This window comes from Numenius arquata, chromosome 32, assembly GCF_964106895.1.
Source record: "Numenius arquata chromosome 32, bNumArq3.hap1.1, whole genome shotgun sequence".
NCBI classification, from domain to species: Eukaryota; Metazoa; Chordata; class Aves; order Charadriiformes; family Scolopacidae; genus Numenius; species Numenius arquata.
Window position 1 is genome coordinate 621,536 of NC_133607.1, and position 24,748 is coordinate 646,283.

The 24,748-nt window shown below is 54.9% G+C and overlaps 3 protein-coding genes across 3 annotated transcripts in view; 1 reads left to right on the forward strand and 2 right to left on the reverse strand.

Annotated features, from left to right (window-relative positions):
• The window catches only part of LOC141476426 (uncharacterized), an 83,916-nt gene that overhangs the window by 12,009 nt on the left and 47,159 nt on the right, over positions 1–24,748 (reverse strand). The window contains 3 exon segments of the mRNA XM_074165104.1: positions 22,831–23,160; positions 23,530–23,842; positions 24,380–24,714. Of these exon segments, the coding sequence (XP_074021205.1) occupies positions 22,831–23,160; positions 23,530–23,842; positions 24,380–24,714 (978 nt within the window).
• LOC141476441 (sulfotransferase 2B1-like) lies at positions 1,333–4,177 on the reverse strand. Its single transcript, XM_074165117.1, has 7 exons — positions 4,160–4,177; positions 3,820–3,994; positions 3,313–3,521; positions 2,765–2,891; positions 2,134–2,228; positions 1,876–2,056; positions 1,333–1,448 (listed from the first exon to the last, which is right to left on the reverse strand). Exons 1-7 carry the CDS (start codon positions 4,175–4,177, stop codon positions 1,333–1,335), a joined length of 921 nt encoding a protein of 306 aa, XP_074021218.1.
• Positions 13,481–15,103, forward strand: LOC141476443 (uncharacterized). The gene has a single exon (XM_074165119.1). It carries the CDS (start codon positions 13,481–13,483, stop codon positions 15,101–15,103), a length of 1,623 nt encoding a protein of 540 aa, XP_074021220.1.

Below are 24,748 nucleotides of genomic sequence, written 5' to 3' on the forward strand. Positions count from 1 at the left end.
TCTATCAGGCTGCATCAAGAGAGGCGCAATGGGACACTGTCTTGTCTGCACACCCTTTCCTAAATACTTGTACAGCACCCCTGGCCCTGGAGCTGACCATGCATGTCGGTCTTGGATAGGTCCTGTGCATTTGAAGAGTTCCCATTCTTGACTCGAAAGCAGAGGGAATATTTTGCCATTCCACTGTTAAACGCATCCCGTGCAAGAGATGGACTGGGCTTCCATGTCCCCAGGGTCTGGTAGCCAGCCAGTCCTGCTTTTGCTTACACTTTTTATTGTTGTTATTATTATAGTTTATTATTATTATTATCATCATCATCATCATCATCATCTCATCATTTGTGCTGATGTGTGCTGCTGATGTGCAGCACTGGCAGCACACCTGAAGCACCACTGCCTTCCAGTGGTCCTTCCTGTTTTCCCTGCTGCTCTCCTGCTTGATGAGCAGCCCCAAGAGAACATTTTGGCCGGTTGCAGCTCCCAAACAAGGTGCCCTGGCCAGTGGATGTGACAGGCAGGAAATACAGTGTTTCCTCTGTGTGCTTTCAGGTGTGTGTTCCTCTCCTTTGCCCACAGAACAGGGATGTGTTGGAGGGCAGGGAGGTGGGTTCTGCACTGGGAGACCCTGGAGAATGCCTCAGGGGAAAAAGGGTCAAGGGATGGGACAGAGAAGAGAGGCACAACCCAGGAGAAAAAACTCTCCCAAGGAGAAAGAGTGTAAGAGCGCAGCATAAAGTGCTGGAGTGTGTCCAGACAAGGGCAACGAAGCTGGTGAAGGGTCTGGAGCACAAGTCTTATGACAAGCATGAGGGAAGTGGGAATGGCTGAGGGGAGATCTTATTGCTATCTACAACTACCTGAAAGGAGGGTGTAGCGAGGGGGAGGTCAGTTTCTTCTCCCAAGGAACAAGTGATAGGACAAGAGGAAATGGCCTCAAGCTGTGCCAGGGGAGGTTTAGGATGGATATTGGGAAAAATTTATTCACTGAAAGGTTATCAAGCACTGGAATGGGCTGCCCGGGGAAGTGGTTGAGTGACCATCCCTGGAGGTGTTTAAAAGATGTGTAGATGTGGCACTTCGGGACATGGTGTAGTGGTAACTTGGCAGTGTTAGGCTGATGGTTGGACTCGATGACCTTAATGGTCTTTTCCAATCTAAATGATTCTATGATGCTATGATTTGATGAAATTAATTGCTTGCACACTGCAATTAATTGCTTGCACCATTTTCAGCCCTGGGTATAACCCTCTCTGTCCAACAGCAGCCAGTTACCCCAGTTGTCGGCGGCTGGTTTATACCCAGTTCTCAGCTGGCTTCAGATAAGGATGAATCCTAATGCCTGTCCCAAGGAAATTTCATGTTCAGCCCCTGCATCCTCTCCTGGTAGATCCTGTCGAAGGTTTCGCTCTGTGCCACTGTGAAATGGTTCTCCCAGTCTCCACAGATGCCTGAGGAAGAAACATTTTGGTGTCAGAGCCCACCCCACCACACAGCCCCCCTCTCTGCTCTGTAGGCACAAGGGGAGAGGCTCAGCTCTTGGGTCCAACTACCACCCCAAGGGGGTTGTCCAGAATGAGAGACCACCCCCATTCTTGGAAACATTCAAGGTCAGGTTGGACAGGGTTCTGAGCAGTCTGATCCAATTGTAGATGTTCCTGCTCACTGCAGAGGGGTTGGACTAGATGGCCTTTAATAGTCCCTTCCAACCCAAACCATTCTATGATTCTATCCTACGATTCTATGGACCCCGTTCTTCAGACCCAAAAGCACTGTGATGCAGCTCTCCAAGACACCCTTGCTCTGGCCATCTTCATGGGGGAGGACACCTGATGGGAGGTCTCCCCAGAGGGTTGTGATGGGATCCCTATTGCTCACCCTTCCTCAGGAACTGGCCCTTTGTCTGGTCCATGATGTCTGCAGGGAGCAGGATGGAGCTGCACATTGGGTTCTCCCGCATGGCTGTGAAGGAGGCATTTTGCACCACTGAGGAGATGGCCTCATCATCCAAATCCTGCCCCAGGAACCGGCAGAGACGTCTCACACTGCCACACAGGTCCTGAAGGGACACACAGAGCCTGTTACCACCAAGTGGCTTCTGACATTTGGAGCTGGAAGGTTTGCCTAGGTGTCTACCTGCTTCAGCTCTTCATAGGTGATGAAGAAGAAATTCTCCATGTCCTTCATCTCCATCCAGCCTCGGACATGTTCGAACCAGGAGCCATGGGGCACTGATGGGAGGCAAAAGGCAGTAGGGCAGGGCAGGGAATGTTCACACAAGGAGGGTTCATACAAGGTTGTGTGGGGAGAGCAGCCACAATGCAGGACATGGCAGGACGTGCAGAACAATGGTGTCCAGGGAGCAGGTGGGATTGAGAGGCTGAACTGCAATTCCAGCTGAGCAATGGGCTTTTCTCCAGCCATTTCCATGGTGGGAAGAGGTTGAGGCTAAAGGTGTGTAAGGCCCTTGGCAGAGCTTTATAGGGTTTCTTGGCCAACACTTCCTGAAGATGTCTGAACTCCGCAGGAGAAGGCACGAAATCTACTTTCCATCTCCTTCAAAGCACAGCAGGGCTTTGTGTGCCTGTATGTCTCTCCAGAATTCCTTTGCTTTCCTCTTGAGCCATTCACCCCTTCTCCTGGGGGAAGCTTGGCTTCACAGCCATCATTTGTGGGCAGCAGCAAAAGACCCTTGAGCCAGAAGTGATGGGAGATACCACCCACCCACCCACCCCCATGCCCTGAGTAAGCCCCAAACCACACTCACACTCTCCACTCAGAAAGTCCCCCAAGAACTGCTCAAAAGATGTGGGATCCTCATAGCTGCTGCACATCTTGGAGAAGTAGTAGTAGGAGACAACAACATCTCGAGGATCCCGTAGGGTGTAAATAACCTGGAGTAGAGTGTGTACATGAGTGATATGCTCCCGATAAGGGAAGGGGAGTTGCAGGCCCTGGCACCAGGGTAGATCTGAAAATGGAGGGGTCTGCCACACAAGGACAAACTCTGTGCTGCTCATGCAGACCTTGGGCAAGGTTCTCTGTGAACACACAAGTCCCCTACAGCCATTGGAGACTCTCCAAAATATCCAAGAGGGGCAGGAATGTGAGATGGGACTCGGAGTATTTCGATCTTGAGGGCATGAAGGACACTTGTCACCCTCCTAGGCCAACACCAAGGTCCTCACCCAACACCCCTCTATCCAAGGTTCCTCAGATCCTGAGCAATTCCCAGCCCCCCTTCCCTCCCACCTCCTTTCCTCCTCCCATCTTCCCCCCGTTCCCCTTGAAGCTCTGCATGGATGCCTATCTCACCTTGGCACTGGAGTGGGAGAAGGACTTGGGGAAGATGTGCCTGGGGAGATGGCAGGTCAGCAGGCGAGGTGAGGGGTAGTTGAGGGCTGACTCCAGACCCAGACGGGTTGAGAACCAGGGCATGCGGTCAGAATTGAGGACACCTCGGCTCCAGCTGGGGCAGCCACGGCTGTGAATGAGGCTCAGGATCTCAGTCATCCACACGGTGCCTGCCAGGGAAAGCAGAGATGCAGGGCAGGGGACCTGGCCTAGGGGGTCGGGACGGGAGGACCTCACTGTGCCATGATTCCATAATCAGCAGCGTCCTCAGCACTGAGTCTGTGCCCCAAGAGATGGTGCTGCCCTGCCCGTGCACAACCACTGTGGTAAATCCCACCCAAAACATTCCTGTTCTCCACCACAAGAGAAGATTCACCCTCTGAAGAAGACCTGGAGATGTCTCCAAAACCCTCACCCCTCTCCTGCCCCTCTCCACCCTTGGCCAGCCCTGCTGTCCACCCCTCATACCAGACTTGGGGTAGGTGACATTGAAGATGTCATCATCCCGCACCAGGAATTCATTGTGGGCAAAACTCAAGCTCTGCTCGGAGTTGTAGGCGGGGGGGAACTTAATGCCTTCGTATGTCACGTACTGGACCGGCATCGTGACGGGGTGGGGATGGGGTGCTGCAGCTCTGCGCCACTGCGATGGGGAGGGAGAAAGACAGGGTCAGGGTGCTGACTCCAAACCAAGAAACTTCTTCCCCCCTCAGCAGGTCCTAAAGAGGAGTCCAGCCATCCCATATTCCCAGAATCAGGAGATGCTGGGGGTATGGGATGTGCATTATGGGACAACCCATCTGGATACTCTCCGGTCCTTCCTCATGGGGACCCTGCCTGAACAGCATTGTGCAAATGGGGGATTCCTGGTTTGCAGGGCATTGAAGGAGTTTTAGGGCTAAGTTTACATTTACAAGGACATGTAGTGATAGGACGAGGGGGAATGGCTTCAAAATGGAAGAGGGGAGATTTAGTTTAAATATCAGGAAGAAAAATTTCTCTATGAGGGTGAAGAGACACTGGAACATGTTGCCTAGAGAAGATGTGAATGCCCCATCCCTGGAGGGGTTCAAGGCCGGGTTGGCCGGGGCTTGGAGCAACCTGGTCTGGTGGGAGGTTCCCTGCCCAGGGCAGGGGGGTTACAACTCGATGATCTTTAAAGTCCCTCCAACCCAGACCATTCTATGATTCTGTGATTCTAAGTTCCTCCCGATGGACCAACCTCCCATCTCTTCCTCCTGTGTTTACCTGCCCTCAGAGCTTGGAGGGGTGGCAAGCAGCCATCATTGCAGGATCTCTGGCCAGTCAGGGGGACAGGAGGTAGAACTTCCCTGTCTGGTAGCCAAAACCCAGCCTTGCTCTGCTCCAGGAGCTACAGGTCCGCAGAGGTTCCAGGAACTGGAGAGAGAATAAAAAGGGGAAGGAAAAGTTTTCTACCCTTGTTGCAACCATTCTGGAGCAATGATTAACAAGACCCAAAGTCCAGAGGATCCAGAGGACACCCCTCCCCCGGGAATGGGGTGGGGACTGGTGCTACTGGGGTGTAGCACACCAATGTAGGTCCTTTTGGTGGGGTGGAAAGCTGGTGTCTGGTGTCCTCTGCCCTGAACCCCAAGAACGTCACTTTTTTCCCATGCCCCTTTGAATTCCCACCTAACTTTCCCCCTTTTCCTCCAAATACACTCTTAAACGATTTCCCTGAGCTGAAGTAAATTTCCCTTTCCCAGTAAATTTCCCAGTAAATCCCAGTAAATTTCACAAATCCATTCAAAATGGATTATTAAAATGACTCAATAGAAATAAATTAAAAAAAAAAAAGCCTTTCCAGGCAAGGCAGAGATGCTGCTCCAGCAATAAGGGATGGGGCAGATCTTTTTCAGGAAAAATCTTCATGATTGCGCTACAGGGAGAGGAAGAGGAGTTCTTCCTCCTCTGCAGCACTCTGGGCTGCTGTAGATCCAAGGACAGAGACCTTTAATGCCATTAATTAGAAGCAACAAATGCCTCTTGTAAATAAGGGCAGCCATGCAGCCGTCTGCAAAATTCCAAGTATTTTCTACACGTTCCCCTAGGAATGCAGCAAGTATTCTGCTTTCTTGCCAAAGGACTGCTATGCTGGAAATTTTATGTAATATGCTGATAAAAGGATAGAAAAACAGAAAAATAAGCCCATGGGATGTGCACAGTGTTTGAGACAGCAAATATTGGCTTTGAGTGCGCAGGACAGTTGGTGGGTTTTTTTTAAAACAACCAATTAAAGCAGCAATTTCCCTTTGATCCTGCTTTGTTTTCCAAGCAAACAGGAGAGAAAAGGGGATTAAGAAATGTTTAAGCACTTCAAAGAGGAATGTTAACCCACCCCCGGGCAGCAAGTCAACAGTGGAAGTGGAAAATTAAATTAACCCATCACCTTCCCTGCTTCCAGTTAAGAAATCAGTTAAGCAAAACTAAAAACTATAGGGAAATTGTTAGCCAAATTATTACCAAATTAATTTTTTTCTTTGCAACCTGAGCGGCTAGCTATAATTTTCAGATCGAACCTAAAAGAAATCTATCTGGTGTTTTATAATCAACACTTAGTAGATAACTGTAGGCTTGCCTGCCTCCAAAAAGTAAGCATACTGGCTTAAATAACCATTAAAAATTAGATAACAAATATGTTTGTAAAGAACTTGACATGGATGAATTGTTAGTTAAAAATGGCATAATCTGTATTTTAGAAATTCATATTTTATCATATTAAAAGGCATTAAAACATTATAAGTGTGTTTGGTTAGTTAAGATCTAGAGAAAACCAGAAAAAAGTATATTGTTTTAGACATTTTAAATTTTTTTTATTTAAAATAATATCCATGCTACTGGGGAAAAAAATTTTTAAAAAGGCAATAAAAAAAGATTTTAAACTGCAGGCAGGGCATTCAACCTAAACTTTATGGGAAAGCCTGTAATCATAATGATTGTCAAGCATTAAAAATATTAACATGCAACAATTCCAAATCAAACTGGTCATGTCAGAATTAATAGCAATTAATCGATATTTAAAAGCTAAGAAGGAATGAACGCATGCTAACCTGTTAAAACACAGTGATGAGGTATGAACAGAGTAAATTCATTTCTTCAGCACTAAGGTTTTAAAAAGAAATCCCAAACTTACCCAAACCCGAACCACAGCAATTTAGAATGAATTAAAATTGTTAATTAATTAGTTACCACTTTTAAATTAATTAAAGCAGTAATAGAGGAGTGAATTCTAATTAAAGACAATCCATTTGTGCTAAAGTGGAGCAGAAATCAAACAGCTCACACTCTCCGGGAGCCTGGGCAGTTCCCCCGCTGCTTCAGCTCCAACGGGACATTGTCCCTGCTTGGGAAAATTGGAAATAAATAAATAAAGCAGCAAAAATATCAATATCTGTCTTGAAACAGTGCTTTTTCAGACCTCGCCTGGATGGGACACGCGGGTTAGACGTTGCAGGCAGGCATAGAATGCTTAATCGAAGACAGAGATGGCAAAAGGTGGTTGGTTTGAGGATCAATCAAGCTCTGAATCTTCTCGACCACTGGAGTTCCTCAGGGGTCGGTACTGGGACCAGTGCTGTTCAACGTCTTTGTTATTGACATGGATACTGGGATCGAGGGCACCCTCAGCAAGTTTGCCAGTGACACCAAGCTGTGTGGCGCAGTGACATACTGGAGGAAAGGGATGCCATCCAGAGGGACCTGGACAGGCTGGAGAGGTGTGCCTGTGAGAACCTCATGAAGTTCAACCAGGCCAAATGCAAGGTCCTGCACCTGGGCCAGGGCAATCCCAGGCACAAATCCAGGCTTGGGGGGGAATGGCTGGAGGGCAGCCCTGAGGAGAAGGACTTGCAGGTGCTGGTGGATGAGAAGGTCCACATGAGCCGGCAACATGTGCTCACAGCCCAGAAAGCCAACCGCATCCTGGGCTGCATCCCCAGCAGCGTGGCCAGCAGGGTGAGGGGGGGATTCTGCCCCTCTGCTCCGCTCTGGGGAGATCCCCCCCCCACATTGCTACCTTCAGCTCTGGGGCCACCAACATCAGGAGGACACGGAGCTGTTGGAGCGGGGCCAGAGGAGGCCATGGAGATGCTGGGAGGGCTGGAGCCCCTCTGCTGTGAGGACAGGCTGAGAGAGTTGGGGGGGTTCAGCCTGGAGAAGAGGAGGCTCCGGGGAGACCTTGGAGCCCCTTCCAGTCCCTAAAGGGGGCCTACAAGAAGGCTGGGGAGGGACTTTATACAAGTGTGATAGGACAAGGGGTAACGGCTTCAAACTCAAAAAGGGGAGATGGAGATGAGATCTGGGAAAGAAATTCTTTGCTGTGAGGGTGGTGAGAGCCTGGCCCAGGTTGCCCAGAGAAGCTGTGGCTGCCCCATCCCTGGAGGGGTTCAAGGCCAGGTTGGACGGGGCTTGGAGCAACCTGGTCTGGTGGGAGGTGTCCCTGCCCAGGGCAAGGACTTGGAACCAAATGATCTTTAAGGTCCCTTCCAACCCAAACTATTGTATTTGAACTCTTTGAAAATGCTCATCTAATGGCTGATGGTGATTGTGTGTGTTACTGGTTTATGTGGAGTCCTCTCGCGTTGCCCCTTTGGGAGGTGGAAGGAGGATTGGGTGGTAGAAACATCTCAGATCTTCCCCGTGGTGGACCCCAAAGGACCAGTTTGGTTGGCAGGGGGTGACTCAGCAGCAGGAACCCCTCGGGGACGGGGCTGGATGAGCAGGGTCCTGAACCTCCTGAGGATGGTGAGACCCGGGCCCAGGCTGCGCAGCGAGGTGGGAGATCCCCCATCCCTGGGAACATTCCTGCATTGGCCCTGCATTGCACACGTGTGTCCCCATGTGCACATGTGTGTCCCCTACACACACGTCGCCATACATACAGGCATGTCTCTGCACTGCACATGTCCCCACACTCACACATGTGCTCCAGGCATGTTCCTCCATTGCACATGCGTCCCTGCATGCACACATGTGTACACATGCCTGCATACGTGCTCCTGGCACGTCCCTGCATTCCATATGTGTGGCCTCACATGCACACGTGCGTCCCCACTCCCACACACGTTTCAGGTACATCCCTGCATTGCACACACGTGTCTGCACATGCACATGCACATCCCTATGCACACACAAGTGCTCCAGTCATGTCTCTTCATTGCACATGTGTGTCCCCACACCCACATACCTGTTTCTGTGCCTGCACACATGCTCCAGGCACATCCCTGCACCCCACATGCGTGTCTCCACATGAACACACCCACTGTAGGCATGTCCCTGCATTGCACAAGCGTGTCCGCACATGCACATGCATGTGCCCATGCCCATACACTTGCTCCAGGCATGTCCATGCACCGCGCACACGTGTCCCCCCCCCGCACACGCCTGTCCCCCCCCGCGCATGCGCACACCCCTCCCTTCGCCGTGCGCCCCCCCCCTCCCCGCGCACGCGCCCCCGCCCCCGCCGTCCCTCGGCTTCGCGCCGTGCGCATGCGCCCTCCTCCCCCTCCCCGCCCCCGGAAGTTGTGTTACGGCGCAGCGCGCGAGCGCGGCCGGACGCGGTGCCGGTGGGGGGGGGGGCGCGTTGGGCCTGCGGCACCGGCCGGGGCGAGCGGCGGCGGGGCCCGACCCCACCGGGCCTGGTGAGCCGGGGGGAGGCCGAGCCGGGGCGGCACCGCCGGGGGAAAGGGGGAACCGGTGGTGGCATCCCCCGCCGAGAGCGGGCGGGCCGGGAGGATCCTCCGCCATACTGGGCCGGGGGCCTGGGAGCGGGGGGGGCTTGGCTGGTACTGAGGGGGACTGGGGCGTGATGGGAGGGAGCTGGTTATAATGGGGTGGGGGAGAAGATGAGAAGGGAGAGCCCATGTTGATACTGGGAGGGCGTCGGGGCATACTGGGGGCGCCTGCATGTAGTGGCAGGGGGGGGAGAGTAGTGAGATGGGAGGCTCTGGTTAATACGGGGAGGCATTGGGGCATACTGGTGGTTTCTGGTTGTGATGGGGCAGAGGAGAGAGGATGAGATCAGAGAGTTTGGTTGAAACTGCGGTGTACTGGGGCACACCGGGGACGTCTGGTTGTAATAGAAGGGGGAGGGTAGTGAGATGAGAGGGTCTGGTTGATAGTGGGGGGAATTGGGGTGTACTGGGGTGGTCTGATTGGAATGGGGGAAGCGGAGGTCGCCGAGATGGGAGAGTCTGGTTGATACTGGGAAGGCTGGGAGGTGCTGAAGGGGTGGCTTGTAATGAGGATGAGGGAGAGCGTTGAGATGAGAAGGTCTGGGTGATACTGGGGGGACTGGAACATACTGGGAGCGTGGGCTTGTAATGGAGGTGGTGGAGCACAGAGAGACAAGGGGATCTGGTTGATACTGGGAGGGACTGGGGTGTGCTGGGGGGGTCTGGTTGTAATGGGAGTGGGGGATGAGATGGGAGGGTGGTTGATACTGGGAAGACTGGGGCATGCTAGGAAGGGGCTGGTGGGGATGGGGGAGGGCAGTGAGATGAGGGGATCTGGTTGATACTGGGGGGACTGGGGTCTCTTGGGAGAGTGTGGTTTTAATGGTGGTGTTGGATCACAGAGACAATGTGTGGGGTACAATGGGAGTGGCTGGGTGATACCAGGGGAGACTGGGACATGCTGGGAGGGCATATCAGGATATGCATGGAGGATCCTTGCTGATACTGGGGGAAAACTGGGCCATGCTGGGAGTATCTGGGGTGTTATGGGGGATGGAAAAGGGATGAGGGACAAGGCTGGGGGTGGTCCTGGTCATCCCACAGGCACTGGGGATGTTGGGGCATCACTGACACTGCTGGGGATGACAGAAATCGTGTGTGTTTGGCCCAGCAGCTGCAGCCTTTTTCGCTGCTGCAAATTCCTCCATTGCTGCTTCTTCGCTCCCACCCCAGCCCTCTGCTGAAATTAATCTTTTCTTCCCGACATATTTTCTTGCTTTTATTTAGAGCCTGTGGGCAGCAGTTCCTTGGTGGCTACATTCGATACCCCCAGCTCTTGCTCCACGGGTGGGACCAGGCACCCCATGACTCTCTCCGAAATGGCAACTCACCGTCACCCTGTCTTCACCAAAGCCCTTTTCATCAGGGTTTGGCTCTGCTGCGGTGCTGCCCGCCCAGGGAACACCTCTCCTGCGGCATTTTAGAAGCACGTGAGCTTTTTTGCTACACTTATTTTTTGCTACACTCCTAGTTGCCTGTCTTGGGCTGATCCCCCCCAGATCTTCTCTGCTTTGGCACAGAAAAGCTCTGCTCTGGCAGATGCTTGCTGTTTTTTCCCCCAAATCCACCACCTTGGCACCCTTGTGCCATTGCTTTTCTTGCTTTGCCCCTTTCTCTGCCTCTGGCTCACGGGGTCTGCGGGCACTGCCTCTTCACTTTATTCCCTTCCCTAAGAGCAGACCCCTCTGAAACCCCTTTGTGTAAACCAACCAGCAGTGGTGGATCCCTCCTGGCCCTCAGTAAGTCCAACATCTGGCTCCACTTCTCTCGTGTTTAACATCGTCCTGCCCTTGAGGGGCTTCCACGTAGCCATGCCCAGTGCTGCGACAGGTAGGGAAACCCTGAAAACCCCTGGTGACTTCACTGTGGCCATCGCACAGCGCCAGAAAACACTGAATCCTGTGTGAATTCACGATGGTGAGTGAGCCGGGATGTGTTGGATGTCTGGATGGCAGCAAAGGCTGCCCTGATACTTTGTTTTTTTTCAGAGCCGGAGAATCGTGTTTCCAATGAAAGGCCCAGCACAGGGCTCTTCACCACCTGCCTGTGCGAGTATCCTCCTTCATGTCCCCCGAGCTGTCCCCCAATGTGTCAGTGTCCTGCTCGCAACCCACTCTGTCCCCTCTGCTTTGGGGGGCTTTCTTATCCCCCTGCCCAGCGTCACTCTGATATCTCAACCCAACGGGAAGGGCTCTGCAGCCTCTGGGTGAGAGTCCTGGCCAAGAAATAGTCCAAATCCATCCCAGAAAGGGGAGTGTGCCCTGGAGAGGATAATCCTGAGCCCTCTTCTCTGCTTCCAGTGTTCCTCGTGCAGTAAAGACTCGGGGCTGAGCCATTTAAACAACGTTGGGAGCATCCTGTCAGTACCCGTCTCAGCAAGTGGCAAAAACATTCATCTCAGTTTGGCTCAATAATGATTTCTGCTGGTTCGGGTTTTTTTAAATTGGTTTTGTTACTTCTAACCCTCTCATTTACTCAATTTCCTGTCTGCTTCACCCTTTTCTGTTCATCGTATATTTGATGGTTGCCGTCATCTCCTCCCTTTTCAGTGTGGGATTCCTCGGCTTCGCTTTTTCGGTGTATCCCATCCCCAGGCTCCTGCAACCCTTTGGGTTGACGATACTCGCTCTGTGACGGTGAGACAAAATCATGCCTGGAAACCTTCTCGCTTCGGCTGTGAATTCCCTTCTCCGTGCCCCGAGAACCGGCTGGGAGCGGGAGGCGCAGGCGAGGAGCAGCATTTGGTGGAGCACCTTTTACTTGTTAAGCTTTAATGGGATCAAAGTAGTTATTAATAGTGTTAAGCTCGTTCACTCCTAGCTCACCTCTTTGCCTTCCCCTGCAGTTGCCTGTTGAAGCTCCGTCCCCAGCTCTGGTGGGTTCTCACTGGTATCGGGGTGCTGGAGGGGTTTGGAAAATCCCTTGGAAAGACCCCGCCATGTCACTGTCTGTCTGTAATCCCACAAACTTGTGTCTGTTTGTAGCAGCCACCAACCATTGCCAGATTCCAGCTCCTGTTGCAGATGCCAGCATGGGCCAGTGGCCTTGAGCAGACTTGGTGGTATTTTTGTGCTCAGAGTTTATCAGTTCTTTTGGGTCCAACCGCTGGTCTCCAGCACTTATCAGTTCTTGGGATCGTTCCTCATGTCTGCTTTTTGTTTTCTGGCAGCCCTTTCCTTGCTCACGCCTGTGGGAGTCTCGTCTCAGGCACCTTTAGGGCAGTTTTATGTCTGGTTTTGTGGCAGCTCTCTCACTGTGTCAGGTCCGTGGTCTTGCTTTCCTCTGTGCAACGTGGTGCTTGGAGGCTCTTAAAGCATCTGCTGCTCCTGACGTCCCCTCCACCCCCATGCCTCTCACTGGGGTGTCTCTGGACATGGGAGGCTGGACCAAACCACCTGAATTCAGCTGTTTGCAACGAAGAGCTCCTTGTTCTAGCTGGTCGCTCTTGGCTATGCATCAGGCCCTTGCGGGAAGTGATTTCATGTGGGGTTTCTGAGACAGATCATGCTTTAACCTTCTTCCCCTCCTTGGCTAAACCGATCCATGTGCAATATCCTGAGTGGGAACAGCAAATCCAGCCCAGGGGATCTCCCGGGTGGATATCAGAGCCTGACGTCTCTTGTTGAGCTGTGCCAGCACAGAACAGGCTCTGGAGGTATCAGCAGGCTTGGATGGAGCCTGGAAAAACACTGGCCTGTGAGAGGAGCATTTATTGAGAAGGAGATCTGAAAAACCACCCTGATGCACTTGAGAGCCGAATCATGCTGTCGAATCCCCAGGGGCTGGTGCTGAACCCCTTTGTGCGTCCACTCTGTGCCCGAGGCACGTCTGACACCTTGCTGCAGTCAAGGGGTCACGTAGGCACCCAGGGAGGCCGCGCACCCTCCAAGGAGCTTTTCAAAGCCCTGCCTAGAAGCTGCCGGCCAGCTGGTGTGGCCCTTGATGGCTAGGGGCATGGTTGAGGCCAGTCCCTCAGCTATTGCTCCAACCAGGTAACTATGAGCAGGTCCTGCAAGGAAGGAAGTCACTCCCTGCTATGAACAGCAGCTGCTTTTGGGTGCTAGGCTTACGGGTGAAAAGGCTTTTAAGTGCCCATCTGGGCTGTTTCTGTGGTGCTAGGTCTGCCCGTTGCCTCCATCCCCCGTAGGGAAAAGGGATTGGTGATGCCAGGTTTTACGAACTGTAGTATCTGTGTCCCTGCCTTCTTCCCCCACCTCCTTCACAATCCCTCCCTCCCTGTGTATCTCTGTCCTTCTCTGACCTCCCTCTGTGCTGCTGCCACCCATGTCTTCATCTTCATGCCCCCTCCCTCATGGTCCTGCCTTCGGCCTGTCCTCCCTCTCACACTCTCCTTTCTTGTTTTTGCAGGGGCTGCCATGGAAGGGCAGCTGGGTCCTGCAGCCTGCGAGCCCCCCTTTTCACAGAGGCTCTCCCCCCTTTCTGAAGGAGATGGGCCTGAAGGTGAAGAAGAGCAGGAGGAGGACACAGCCAGGCTAGAACCAAGAGAAGAGCTGGGACGAGCTTCTCCGCACCACTTGGGACGGTGCTGCCATGGGCAGGGCTCTCTCGCTCCTCGAGGTGCAGGCAGGCCTTGCCAGAAGACTGGTGAGGAGAAGGGGGTTTCCCCATGCCACCAGGCACCGGAGGAGCTGTGGCCATGCCGGCAGAAGCACCGGCTGTGCCTGAAGCCTGAGACAAGCCGGGTCCCTGTGTCCCTGGGGCAGGGGGAGAGTGCCGAAGAGCCGGGACCCTCCCGGGGGAAGAGGCTGCGGTTGATCTGGGGCCGGGCAGGTGACTTCAGACAGAGGGAGATGGAGAATGGGCTGGAGGAAGTGGAGGAAGAGAGGCGGTCTCGGTCCTGCTCCCCTGAGCTGCCCCTTTCTGACGATGCCCACCCCAAGCCGGACTTTGTGCAGCTGATTGATGAGCGTGGTATCTACTCCACAGCCAAGCTGGTGCTGGGGAGCGCAGTGGGGGAGCTGGAGGAGGCAGCAGTGGGGCTGCCAGCCCACCCAAAACGGGGAGCAAGTGGTGTCAGCGAGCTGGAGATCCGCGAGGTGATTGTGGATGAGAAGCCCTTCCAGTGTGGTGTCTGTGAGAAGGCCTTCAAGCGGGCCTGGGAGCTCTTCAGCCATGAGGTGGTACACAACGAGGAGCGTCCCTTCCGCTGCGACCTCTGCCAGGCCTCCTTCAAGCGCCACTCGGACTTCAAAAGCCACCGGCTGGTCCACACGGAGGAGCGACCCTTCCGCTGCGAGCTCTGTGGCAAGCGCTTTAAGCGCTCCTCCAACCTCCAGGAGCACCGGCGCATCCACAGCGGTGAGCGTCCCTTCCGCTGCCCCCGCTGCGCCAAGAGCTTCAAGACCCCCTACGAGCTGCAGCGCCACGCGCTCACCCACTGCGCTGAGAAGCCCTTCAAGTGCGCTGACTGCGGGAAGGACTTCCCCACCTCCAATGCCCTCCTCCTCCACCAGCGCCAGCACTGTGATGACAAGCCCCACGTCTGCGGGGTCTGCGGGAAGAAGTTCACCTACGGGCACAGCCTCAAGGTGCACGAGCGGGTGCACACAGGCGACCGCCCCTTCGTCTGTCCGCTCTGCGGCAAAGGCTTCAAGCAGTCCAACGCCCTCTCCTCCCACGAGCGGGTCCACACTGGTGAGCGCCCCTTCGTCTGCAAAACCTGCGGGAAGGCCTTCAAGCAGTCGTCCTACCTGGTGATCCACGAGCGGGCGCACACAGGGGAGCGCCCCTACAAGTGTGAGGTGTGTGGGAAAGCCTTTGCCCGGCCCTCCCTGCTGCTCCAGCACCACCGCGTGCACAGCCAGGAGCGGCCCTACAAGTGTAGCTTCTGCCACAAGTTCTTCAAGGACCTGGCCTACCTGGCCGTGCACGAGAAGGTGCACACAGGGGAGACCCCCTACAAGTGCAGCGTCTGTGACAAGGGCTTCGCTCACCCCTCCAACCTGCTGCAGCACCAGCGCGTGCACCGCGATGGCTGAGCCCCGGCACGGCTGGCACACGGTGTTGCCAAGCCGCAGTGGCCGTCAGCGAGCTGCCGCCAGGCCACTGCTGACAGCAGAAGAGCCCCAGGCTGGGAGACCCTGTAGGTGTGCCTGAGGACTGGTGTGGACCCTGAAAAGCTGCGGCGCTTCTCCTGAGCCCCTGGACCTGCAGGACCAGCAGGACCCTCCCCAAGCCGTGGAGCTCCCAGCAGGCATGCCGTGGCTCGTGGCGTGTTGTGGCTCGTGGCACACTGCCGGTGGGCAGGCAGGAGCCCTCTTTGCCCTCGTGCGGGGAGGAGGGTTGAGACCCCCTAAGTCATCCCAAGACCCTCTCCCCAGTCATCCCAGTGAGCGTGGCTCTACATGGGCCGGGGGCTCCCAGGGAGTCAGGGGATGCTGTTGCCTGCAGGAGGGGACAGACCTGCCTGGTTTTGGGGAGAGAGATGCAACAACAGTACAGGCAGTGGAAAGGATCGTGGGGAAGAGGGAGCACCTCCCTTTCCCCCTGAAGCTTTTTGGGGTTCAGATGTCCCATCCATATCTCATGCTGCTGCTAATGACCTGGTTAATCACCCCCTTTCTTTCTGCCCCAGGGCGCTAGCGGGGCTGGTAGGGAGCAGAAGAGAGGGGGGGACATACTGTTGCCGTCCACTTTGGGAGCCTCAGCAAGCGACACCCGGCGCTGGAAGTCCTCCAGCTGCTCCTGGGACTTTCCAGGCAGGAACCTGGATGGGGTACTGACAGGCAAGACACAACCAGTCCTCTGCTGCCTCCTCCTCCTCTCTTGCTTCCCAGAGCTACCCCCGTGCTGATGGCTGCTGAGCAGAGGGTGGCATGTGGACCTTTGCTGGCAAGGGCGAGATGGGAGCCTTGTCCTTGCCAGTGCTGGTGCCCTTGTGCTGTCCCTCGCACTCCTGGAGATCCTGGGTCCCACCTCATCCCCATTTTTCGTATGGTCCCTGTAGTGCTGGGAACAGTGGGGGGTGGGATGTGCGCGCTCCTTGGCGCACTGCACACTAATTACAGGATGGTTATTTAATGATGGCTCTGTCTCATTGCCTTGTCCAGCCCCTGGCTGGGTCTTGACATGGGCTTTTGCTGCCTCCTTCCCACCCAGTACCTTCTCCCAGCGTCCTTCAACATGGGTGGGAGGTCGTCTTCTCCATGTTGCTAGCAGACATGGTAAGGAGAGACCCACCAAATCCTCAGTGTGAGGTGGATCTCACACAGCACCACTGATCCTGTACCCTTCAGAAGTCGGTTGCAAGATGGGCCAGCAAGATGCATTTGGGATTTGGGCTGGTGGATCTCCCTGCAAAGATGGTTGTGGACCTCCTGGTCGTGTTGGTCTTTTCCCCTGCCCCGCGGCTTCTCACCTTCATCCCATTTCAGCCCTTGAGACAGCACTGGGGCAGCTCTGGCATCTTCCAAATGCTGTTCCCAGCTGTGGATCATGAGGTTGTGATTTGATTTCAGGATGGAACCTGTCCCTGAACATCCTCTGTAGCCCAGCTGGTGGTGGACACATCTAACCTGGTTCCCGTCCTGGGATCTGCTGTGTCCATGTGTCTCCAGAGAAGGGGAATTGCACCTGCAGCCCTGGGAACAGACTGCCAGAGGTCATAATGGTCCTTCACCCTTTAAGGCTTGATGAGACTCCCAAGATGTCATTTTGGCCATGAAGCACCTATGTGTACATGTTGTAGCAGTGGGGGCTCTTCACACCAACCCCAGAGCAGAGGCAGCTCCCCTTGGGCCATATCCTCCCCAAACTCACCCTCTCCTTTCACTCATGGTCCTGAGCAGAAGGGGGATTCTCATAAAAAGGGACAAACTTGGGGGCTTGGGTGAGTGAAATATATCGGTGGAGCCATACCCTGAGGCAAAGGCAGTGGGTAGAGGCTCTACAAGAAGTGGATGATCCCTTCCCCTCCTGTCACTAGGCAGAAGGAGGGGATTTAAGGGACAGGGAGGAATGGAGACAGGTCCCTCCTCAGAGAGGGAAGCAAAACCCTTCTGGCCCCCCTCACCTTCCCAATTGCCCTTGCACAATAGGTATGGGGCTTTGGAAATTGGGGGCCAGGTGAATGAGGATGCAGAGGAAGATTGAATCGCCCAGGGCTAGTCACTCACCCCCACGCCTTAGGACTTCCTCAACTAAGGAAGAAAGAAAGGTAATTGTAGTAGACGACTCCCTTCTGAGGGGAACGGAGGGCCCTGTTTGTTGACCAGGCCCATCCCACAGGGATGTCAGCTGCCTCCCTGGGGCCTGGATGAAGGATATATGGAGAAATAACACAGCAGAGAGGCAACAGTCCTGGAGATTCTTGGAGTGCATGGAAGACAACTTCCTAACGCAGCTGGTGAGGGAACCGACTAGGGAAAGTGCCCTACTGGACCTGCTGATAGTTAGCTCAGAAGGTCTTGTGGGGGATGTAAACGTTGGAGGTCGTCTTGGACAGAGTGATCATGAAATGATACAATTTTCAATTCTTGCTGAAGCAAGGCGGGGGGCCAGCAAAACTGCCACCTTGGACTTCCGAAGGGCAGACTTTGGCCTCTTCAGGAGCATGGTTGAAAGTGTCCCTTGGGAGACAGTCCTGAAGGGCAAAGGTGCCCAGGAAGGCTGGTCGTACTTCAAGGAGGCACTCTTAAAAGCGCAGGAAAGAGCCATACCCAAGTCCCAAAAAACAAGCAGGAAGGGAAGAAGACCAGCCTGGCTAAATAGAGAGCTTTGGCTGGAGCTCAGGAACAAAAAGAAGGTTTATGATCCTTGGAAAAGGGGCCTGGCAGGCAAGGAGAAACACCAGGAAGCGGTGAAGATATGCAGGGGGGAAATTAGAAGGGCCAAGGCTCAAGCTGAGCTCATCTTGGCCGCTACAGTTAAGAATAACAAAAAGGGTTTTTTTCAGTGTGTAAACAGTAAAAGGAAGATTAGGGACAATGTGGGCCCACTGAGGAATGAGATGGGCACCCTAGTGGTGGAAGACACAGAGAAAGCGGAGTTGCTGAATGCCTTCTTTTCTTCAGTCTTCGCTGTTAAGGCTGCCCCTCATGAATCTCTGGCCTTGGAGGCAAGGGGGAGGGTATGGAGAGAAGTTTTTCCTCCAGTAGAGGAGGATCAGGTTCAGGACCACTTGGCCAAACTGGACATTCATAAGTCCATGGGCCCTGATGGGATGCACCCATGAGTGCTGAGAGAGCTGGCAGATGTTATCGCTGGGCCACTCTCTTACCATCTTTGAAAGGTCATGGAGAACAGGAGAGGTGCCTGAAGACTGGAGGAAAGTCAACATCACTCCAGTCTTCCAAAAGGGCAAGAAGGAGGACCCAGGGAACTACAGACCAGTTAGTGTCACCTCCGTCCCTGGGAAGGTAATGGAGAGACTCATTCTAGATGTCATCTCCAAACAAGTTGAAGAGCGGGGGGTTATTGGAAGTGGGCAACATGGGTTTACCAAGGGTAAATCACGTTTGACCAATCTGATAGCTTTCTATGATGCCATAACTGGTTGGCTGGATGAGGGGAGGGCAGCAGATGTCATCTACCTTGATTTCAGCAAGGCTTTTGACACTGTCTCCCATAACATCCTCATTGGGAAACTAAGGAAGCGTGGGCTGGATGAGGGGACAGTGAGGTGGATTGAGAACTGGCTGTGTGACAGGACCCAAAGGGTAATGGTTAATGGAGCAGGTTCAAGTTGGAGGCCTGTAACCAGTGGTGTCCCCCAGGGGTCAATACTTGGTCCAGTCTTGTTCAACATATTCATCAGCAACCTGGACGAGGGGACCGAGTGTATCCTCAGCAAGTTTGCTGATGATACCAAGTTGGGTGGGGTGGCTGACACCCCGGAGGGCTGTGCTGCCATCCAGCGAGACCTGGACAGGCTGGAGAGCTGGGCAAGGAAGAACCTCATGAGGTTCAACAGGGAAAAGTGTAGAGTCCTGCACCTGGGGAAGAGGAATGTCAGGCACCAATACAGGTTAGGGGTGGACCTGCTGGAGACAAGTTCCGAAGAGAAAGATCTGGGGGTCCTGGTAGACAGCAAAATGACAATGAGCAAGCCGTGTGCTCTCTTGGCCAGTAAGGCCAACGGAATCCTGGGCTGCATAGGGAAGAGCGTGACCAGTAGGTGGAGGGAAGTCATTCTCCCCCTCTACTCTGCACTGGTGAGGCCACAACTGGAATACTGCATCCAGTTCTGGGCTCCCCAATTCAAGAGAGACAGGGAACTACTGGAAAGAGTCCAGCGAAGGGCAACGAGGATGATTCAAGGATTGGAGCATCTCCCTTATGAAGAAAGGCTGAGAGAGCTGGGACTCTTTAGCCAGGAGAAGAGAAGGCTGAGGGGAGACCTTATTAATGCTTCTAAGTATCTAAAGGGTGATTTGAGGGAGGATGGAGCCGGACTCTTTTCAGTGGGTCCCAGTGACAGGACGAGGGGCAACGGGCACAAGCTGGAACAGGGGAAGTTCCATTCAAATTCGAGGAAAAACTTTCCGGTGAGGGTGCCAGAGCCCTGGAACAGGCTGCCCAGGGAGGATGTGGAGTCCCCTTGTCTGGAGATCTTCAAGACCCGCCTGGATGCAGTCCTGAGTGATGTGCTATAGGCAATCCTGCTTCAGCAGGGGAGTTGGACTAGATGATCTTTAGAGGTCCCTTCCAACTCTGACAATTCTGTGATTCTGTGACATGGGATTTGGAGGACACCTGATGGTGCTGGTTGCAGGAGGTGGCTGCCTACCTGGTGTCATTTAGGTCACTCCAGGTCTCTTTCACATTGTATTTTTGCCTCTGTGTGTGTCTCATGCACCTGAAGGCACCTCCAAAGATGCATGTCACCTATATAGGAGCAGCCCAATGAAGCTCTCCAAATGGCTGATGGAGATCTGGGGTTGCATTCAACAGCTGAGGCCATCAGAGATGATCTGGGGTGCCCAGTTGGCCTTCAGCTTCTCTTCCAGGAGAGCTTGCATCTCTCATAGTCCCTATGCCCTATATGCCAGCCCCCCTGGGATTATCTGGGGTGGTTGAGGGCATCTCAGGTGGCACTAGGTGGGTGGTAGCTAGACTGTGCTCTCATTGTTGGACAAGCCCAACCTTTGATGGGCGTCCTGCCCTGTGGGATCTTCAGCCTTTGGCATCCTGGAGGCCAAAGGTTTACCTTCGTCATCTGCTGCATTTCAGAGCAGGTGAGAGGACCGTCTCTGGTGGCTCAGTCCCCAGGGTGGCTGCTCCCATAGATGCCCGTCTCAGAATTAAGGCTTTTCTCATGTACTGGGATCATGCATTGTGTCATCACCAAGTGATGGATAAGGTCACCAAGTGATGACCTTGTGGCCAACACCAGCTTGGTAGTTGGCAAGGAGAGGGATGGCCTTGCTGCTGGAGGAAATTATTTCAGGTTTTTGTGCTGCTTAGATGTCCTGCGGTCCTCCTGGCCCCTTGGTCGTGGGGGCTGATCTCATGCTGGCGCTACCCAGCTTTTCCAATCCACCTTCAGATGTTTGCTCCAGCATGTGGTGACCTCCTAGGGTTTCTCAGGCAGGATCTAGGGAACAGCTTCACCTGGGGTGAGGAGCAAGGGGGGCTCGTGTGGAAGGCTTCCACTTTATTTCTGGACGTGGTGGACCCCAAGCAGCTCTGCCTCTGATTTTACTCCTGATTTGGGGACAGTGCTCTCCAGCCCCTCTGAAGCATCACAAGAAGGAGAAATGGGGAAAAGCTTCCGGTTCTGTGCCTTTCCCAGTTTTGGAATGTTGTTCATCCCCGGGGAAGCTGTAGAGAGGACTGGGCACAATATATCCACGTTTCCTTCAGTCTTTGTGAGGGAAGGCCTCAGTTCCCTTGGCAAAGGTTATCTCCTGCTGTTGGGACCTCTGCTTGCTAACCCCCCAGGACCCCCCTCCCATCATCTCAGGTGCTTTGGGGACTCAGCCCTCAGTTTGTGAGCCTGATGGACCCTGAGGCGAGCCTGAGAGCGGGGTCCCTCTGCACCAGGATGCCCTTGGGCATGGAGTTGCAGTGGAGAACTGCAAGCTCCCAGGAAAGAGCATGTCTTGTGCCCCATGAGCCTCAGCAGGGAGGTTCCCCACGGTTGGGTCCCCGAGGGATGGTTGCAGGTTGGGGGCGTGGGGCAAGGAAAATGGGGCTCTGTGGCCGCCTCAAAATGCATCCAGGTGGGACAGGTGAATATTGGGAGTTGTGGGGCAAAGCTCTTTGCTCTGGCACCTGGGGTGGTCAAGAACTGGGGGTCTTGATTCCATCCAAGGTCTGGGGGAAGCCGTGGCAGAGAAGCACAAAAGCAGCTTGCATCATGTCCCCCCCAGCACTCACACCTGTCATGCCTGGAGGGTTGGGGATCCCTTTTTAATTTTTTTGCACCCCTCCTTCTGGTTCTCTGCTCCTTTAGCTCAGCTTTGTGCCTCGTGCCAGGTCCATCGGGCTCCTCCTGAGCAGTGGGGACTGCACAGGTGGTATCAAGGCCAGTTAAATAAATGTCACCAGACCGGGAGACCCCTCTTGGCCAGCTGTTTTGGTGCTCCTCATGTAAGTCACTGGTACCAGCTGGTTTTGAAGTGTCCTGCCCGTCAGCTGCTGCTTTGGAGTCTTTGGGAAAGTGGATTGAGGAAAAGGGGGGGCAGTGGGAGGCCAGTGCGACCCCTGGGGCACGAGCTGGCATCATGGGGCATCTTCCTTCATGAGCTGCGTTGTCTCGGTGTCAGCATCCTCGGGGGCTTCTGCCTTGGTGGGGAGGTAGATGGCCCCCATGGGCTGGAAGGACGTCGCTGAAGGGCTCTGGACCCCGGGGTGCTGACGGGCTGTGAGATGGAGGGGACACTAGGCTGTCACCACTGGCAGCCACTGAGCTGATTATTGTCTCCGCGTCCCCCCGCGCTTTGGGGGTGGCCGGAGCAGGGACTGGAAGTTGGAGGTGGGGGGGAGGAGGGAGGGGGGAACGGGACACGACACACAGAGGGATGTGACTGTCACCTCCAGCATGGGCTGCAGCCATGCACCTCCTCTTCAGGTTGAGCCACAGCAGGACCCCGCTCAGCAGCATCACCAGGGCCAGCAGCACAATCAGCACCGCACAGGAGGGCGAAGCACCTGGTTTGGGGGGAGACCGGACTTGGGGTCCCATTTCCAGCCAAGACCAGTAACACTGCATGAGAAAACCTAACATCTAACACAGCCTGCCCCCCAGCAAAGCAGCTCAGCTGGTGCTGGAGGTGGGCTTTCCTTAATTTAGCTTCACATGGACGATGGGGTGGAGGGGTTGGAGTGACCTTCCATGTTCCTGCTGCTCTTAGAGCCTCCACCAGCTCCCTGATGCGTTCTCCCGCTTCGGATTTGGGGTGCTGCTCCTCACACAAGCCTATTTCTGACCCTCCCCCATCCTTCAAAGTTGTCCCAGCTCTACCACAAGCCATCAGAGAAACGAGGGCTGGTCCTGGAGGGAGCCCAGAGGGTTTGGGGGAGAGAGGGAGTAAGGGGTGTGTGGAAGGAAATTTGGGCTTCAAGAAGAAATGGGAGGGATGAGTGTGTTTTGAGCAGGGAAAGCATCTCTGGTGCTCCCGAGGGTGACAGAGGTGTGTCCCCCAGAAAAGGCCCTCAAGAACTGGCTGGGATGAACGTGCCACTTTTCCACTTTCTTCTCGCCTTGGGACCTTCCCCTGCTTCCCCACCTGGTGTGGACACGGTGGAGGATCGTGGCTCTCACCCTTTGGCTCTGTGCACACCACGCCGGCCGCCGAGCCCTGCTGGCACAGCCCCAGACCTGACCCTCTCTGCTGGCACTCCAGGAGCAGCGACTCGCTCCCCCGGCAGCTCAGCCCCTCCAGCAAGGCACGGCTGGCCTCCCGGCTGAACTGGGCTCCGACGGGCACCGACTGGGCTGGCCCACAGCCCAGCTGCCTGCAGACCACCCCAGCTTCCAGCAAGCTCCAGCCGCTGCTGCACACCCCGTGCCACGTAGCGTTGTAGAGCACCTCCACCCGCCCTGCGCAGGGACCGGGGCCGTCCTGCACCCGCACCTGCAAGGGGTTTGTGCCTGCAAGAGGGAGCAAAGGGGGTGAGATGTCCCCTAAGACCCAGCAGGTAGATGGAGAGGGGCACGCATGCCATTTGCCACCTGTACCTGCTGCACCATTCACCTTCCTTCCCCTCCTTCCCCCCCCCCCCCAGCTCTCTTGCAGGGTCATTCATAGGATCATAGAATGGTTTGAGTTGGAAGGGACCTTATAGATCATCTCATTCCAACCCCCTGCCCTGAGCAGGGACACCTCCCACTAGACCAGGTTGCTTAAAGCCCCTTCCAGCCTGGTCTTGAAACCTCTGATTCCCATCTCTGATGTCCCACCAGCCTCCCAGTCCTGGATAAAACCCTTTTTTGAGGCATCTGAGCATTCTCCCTGGGGACCACCTGAGCACACAACTGCCGCATCTTCCTCGTGGTTGCAGTTGTGGACTCCCCAGCTGCTAAGGCTGCACTGGGCGAAGGTGGTCTCCATGCCAGTGCACTCTGCGTCATCCAGCCAGATGGGGTCCAAGCCTTGTCCAAAGTGAGCTGAGCCCGGGGCCGACACGGCCGTCCCGCAGCCCAGCTGCCGGCAGATCACCTTGGCATCATTTAGATCCCAGCTGTCGTCGCAGATGGTCCCCCACCGCCCTTGGTGAAACACCTCCACTCTCCCGGCACAGTGGTTCGGGCCGGCAGCCAAGCGGACCTGCACCTCCTCCTCCGTGATGTTGGCATCTGCCAGGAGAAAGCCAGTTAGGAAAGGAGAACAGGACACCCATCGCCTCCCCCCCCCCATAAAAAATAATCCCCAAACAGAAGCCAGAGTGCAAATACAGAGTTGTTATGGTCCCCTCCCAGCAAGGGATGCAACCCCCCAGTCATTCCAGAGGAGCATGGCTGTAGGGATGGACTTCAGTTGCACTTTCATACCCTACAATCGTGGTGTCTCCTCCATGCAAGTGTGTGGACCAGGCAACGGAGGCCAGGCTGGGGATTTGGGGTTGGGTGGTCCCCTCGAGACAGGGTTTGGCTTGCTTAGTGCCACGGGGGGGGGGGGTGTGAAGGTTTCGATGAGATGTTGCTTGTGAATGGGGTACGAACCTGTTGCTGGGTTGGGGACAAGCCTGGCCAAGAGACCATGATCCTTTGCCAGCCCCCTTCCCCAAAAATCATGCCTTTCTGGAGCCAGCATCACCCCAGAGGCAGCCAGATAGACCCTCCTGTGCCCATCCCCAATGCACTGTATCGCAGGATGGGATGTACCTGAACACACCACGCCAGCATCTTCTCCATGGTTGCAGTTGCTCTCTCCCCAGGGACGAGCTCGGCACTGGGCAAGGTTGTCCTCGGTCCCAGTGCAGCTCACGTCATCCAGCCAGATGCGCTTCGTCCCCTGCCCAAAGCGAGCCCGACCAGGGGCTGCGGTGGCCCTGCCGCAGCCCAGCTGCCGGCACACCACCCTCGCCTCGTTCAGATCCCAGCCGTCATCGCAGACCGTCCCCCACTGCCCATCATGGAACACCTCCACCCTTCCGGCACAGCGGTTTGGTCCTTCTGCCAGGCGGATCTCTGCCCTGGCCAGGTCTGCAGGCAGAGAAGCAGAAGATGTAGGGATGAG

Excerpts from the sequence above, each read along its gene's own strand:
- LOC141476441 (XM_074165117.1), bottom strand. Across the intron at positions 3,522-3,819 it reads TGTCACCTACCCCAAGTCTG|GCACCGTGTGGATGACTGAG; the intron begins GTATGAGGGGTG and ends TTTCCCTGGCAG. Across the intron at positions 2,892-3,312 it reads TCTCCCACTCCAGTGCCAAG|GTTATTTACACCCTACGGGA; the intron begins GTGAGATAGGCA and ends ACTCTACTCCAG.
- LOC141476443 (XM_074165119.1), top strand. The coding sequence starts at position 13,481 with ATGGAAGGGCAGCTGGGTCCTGCAGCCTGCGAGCCCCCCTTTTCACAG.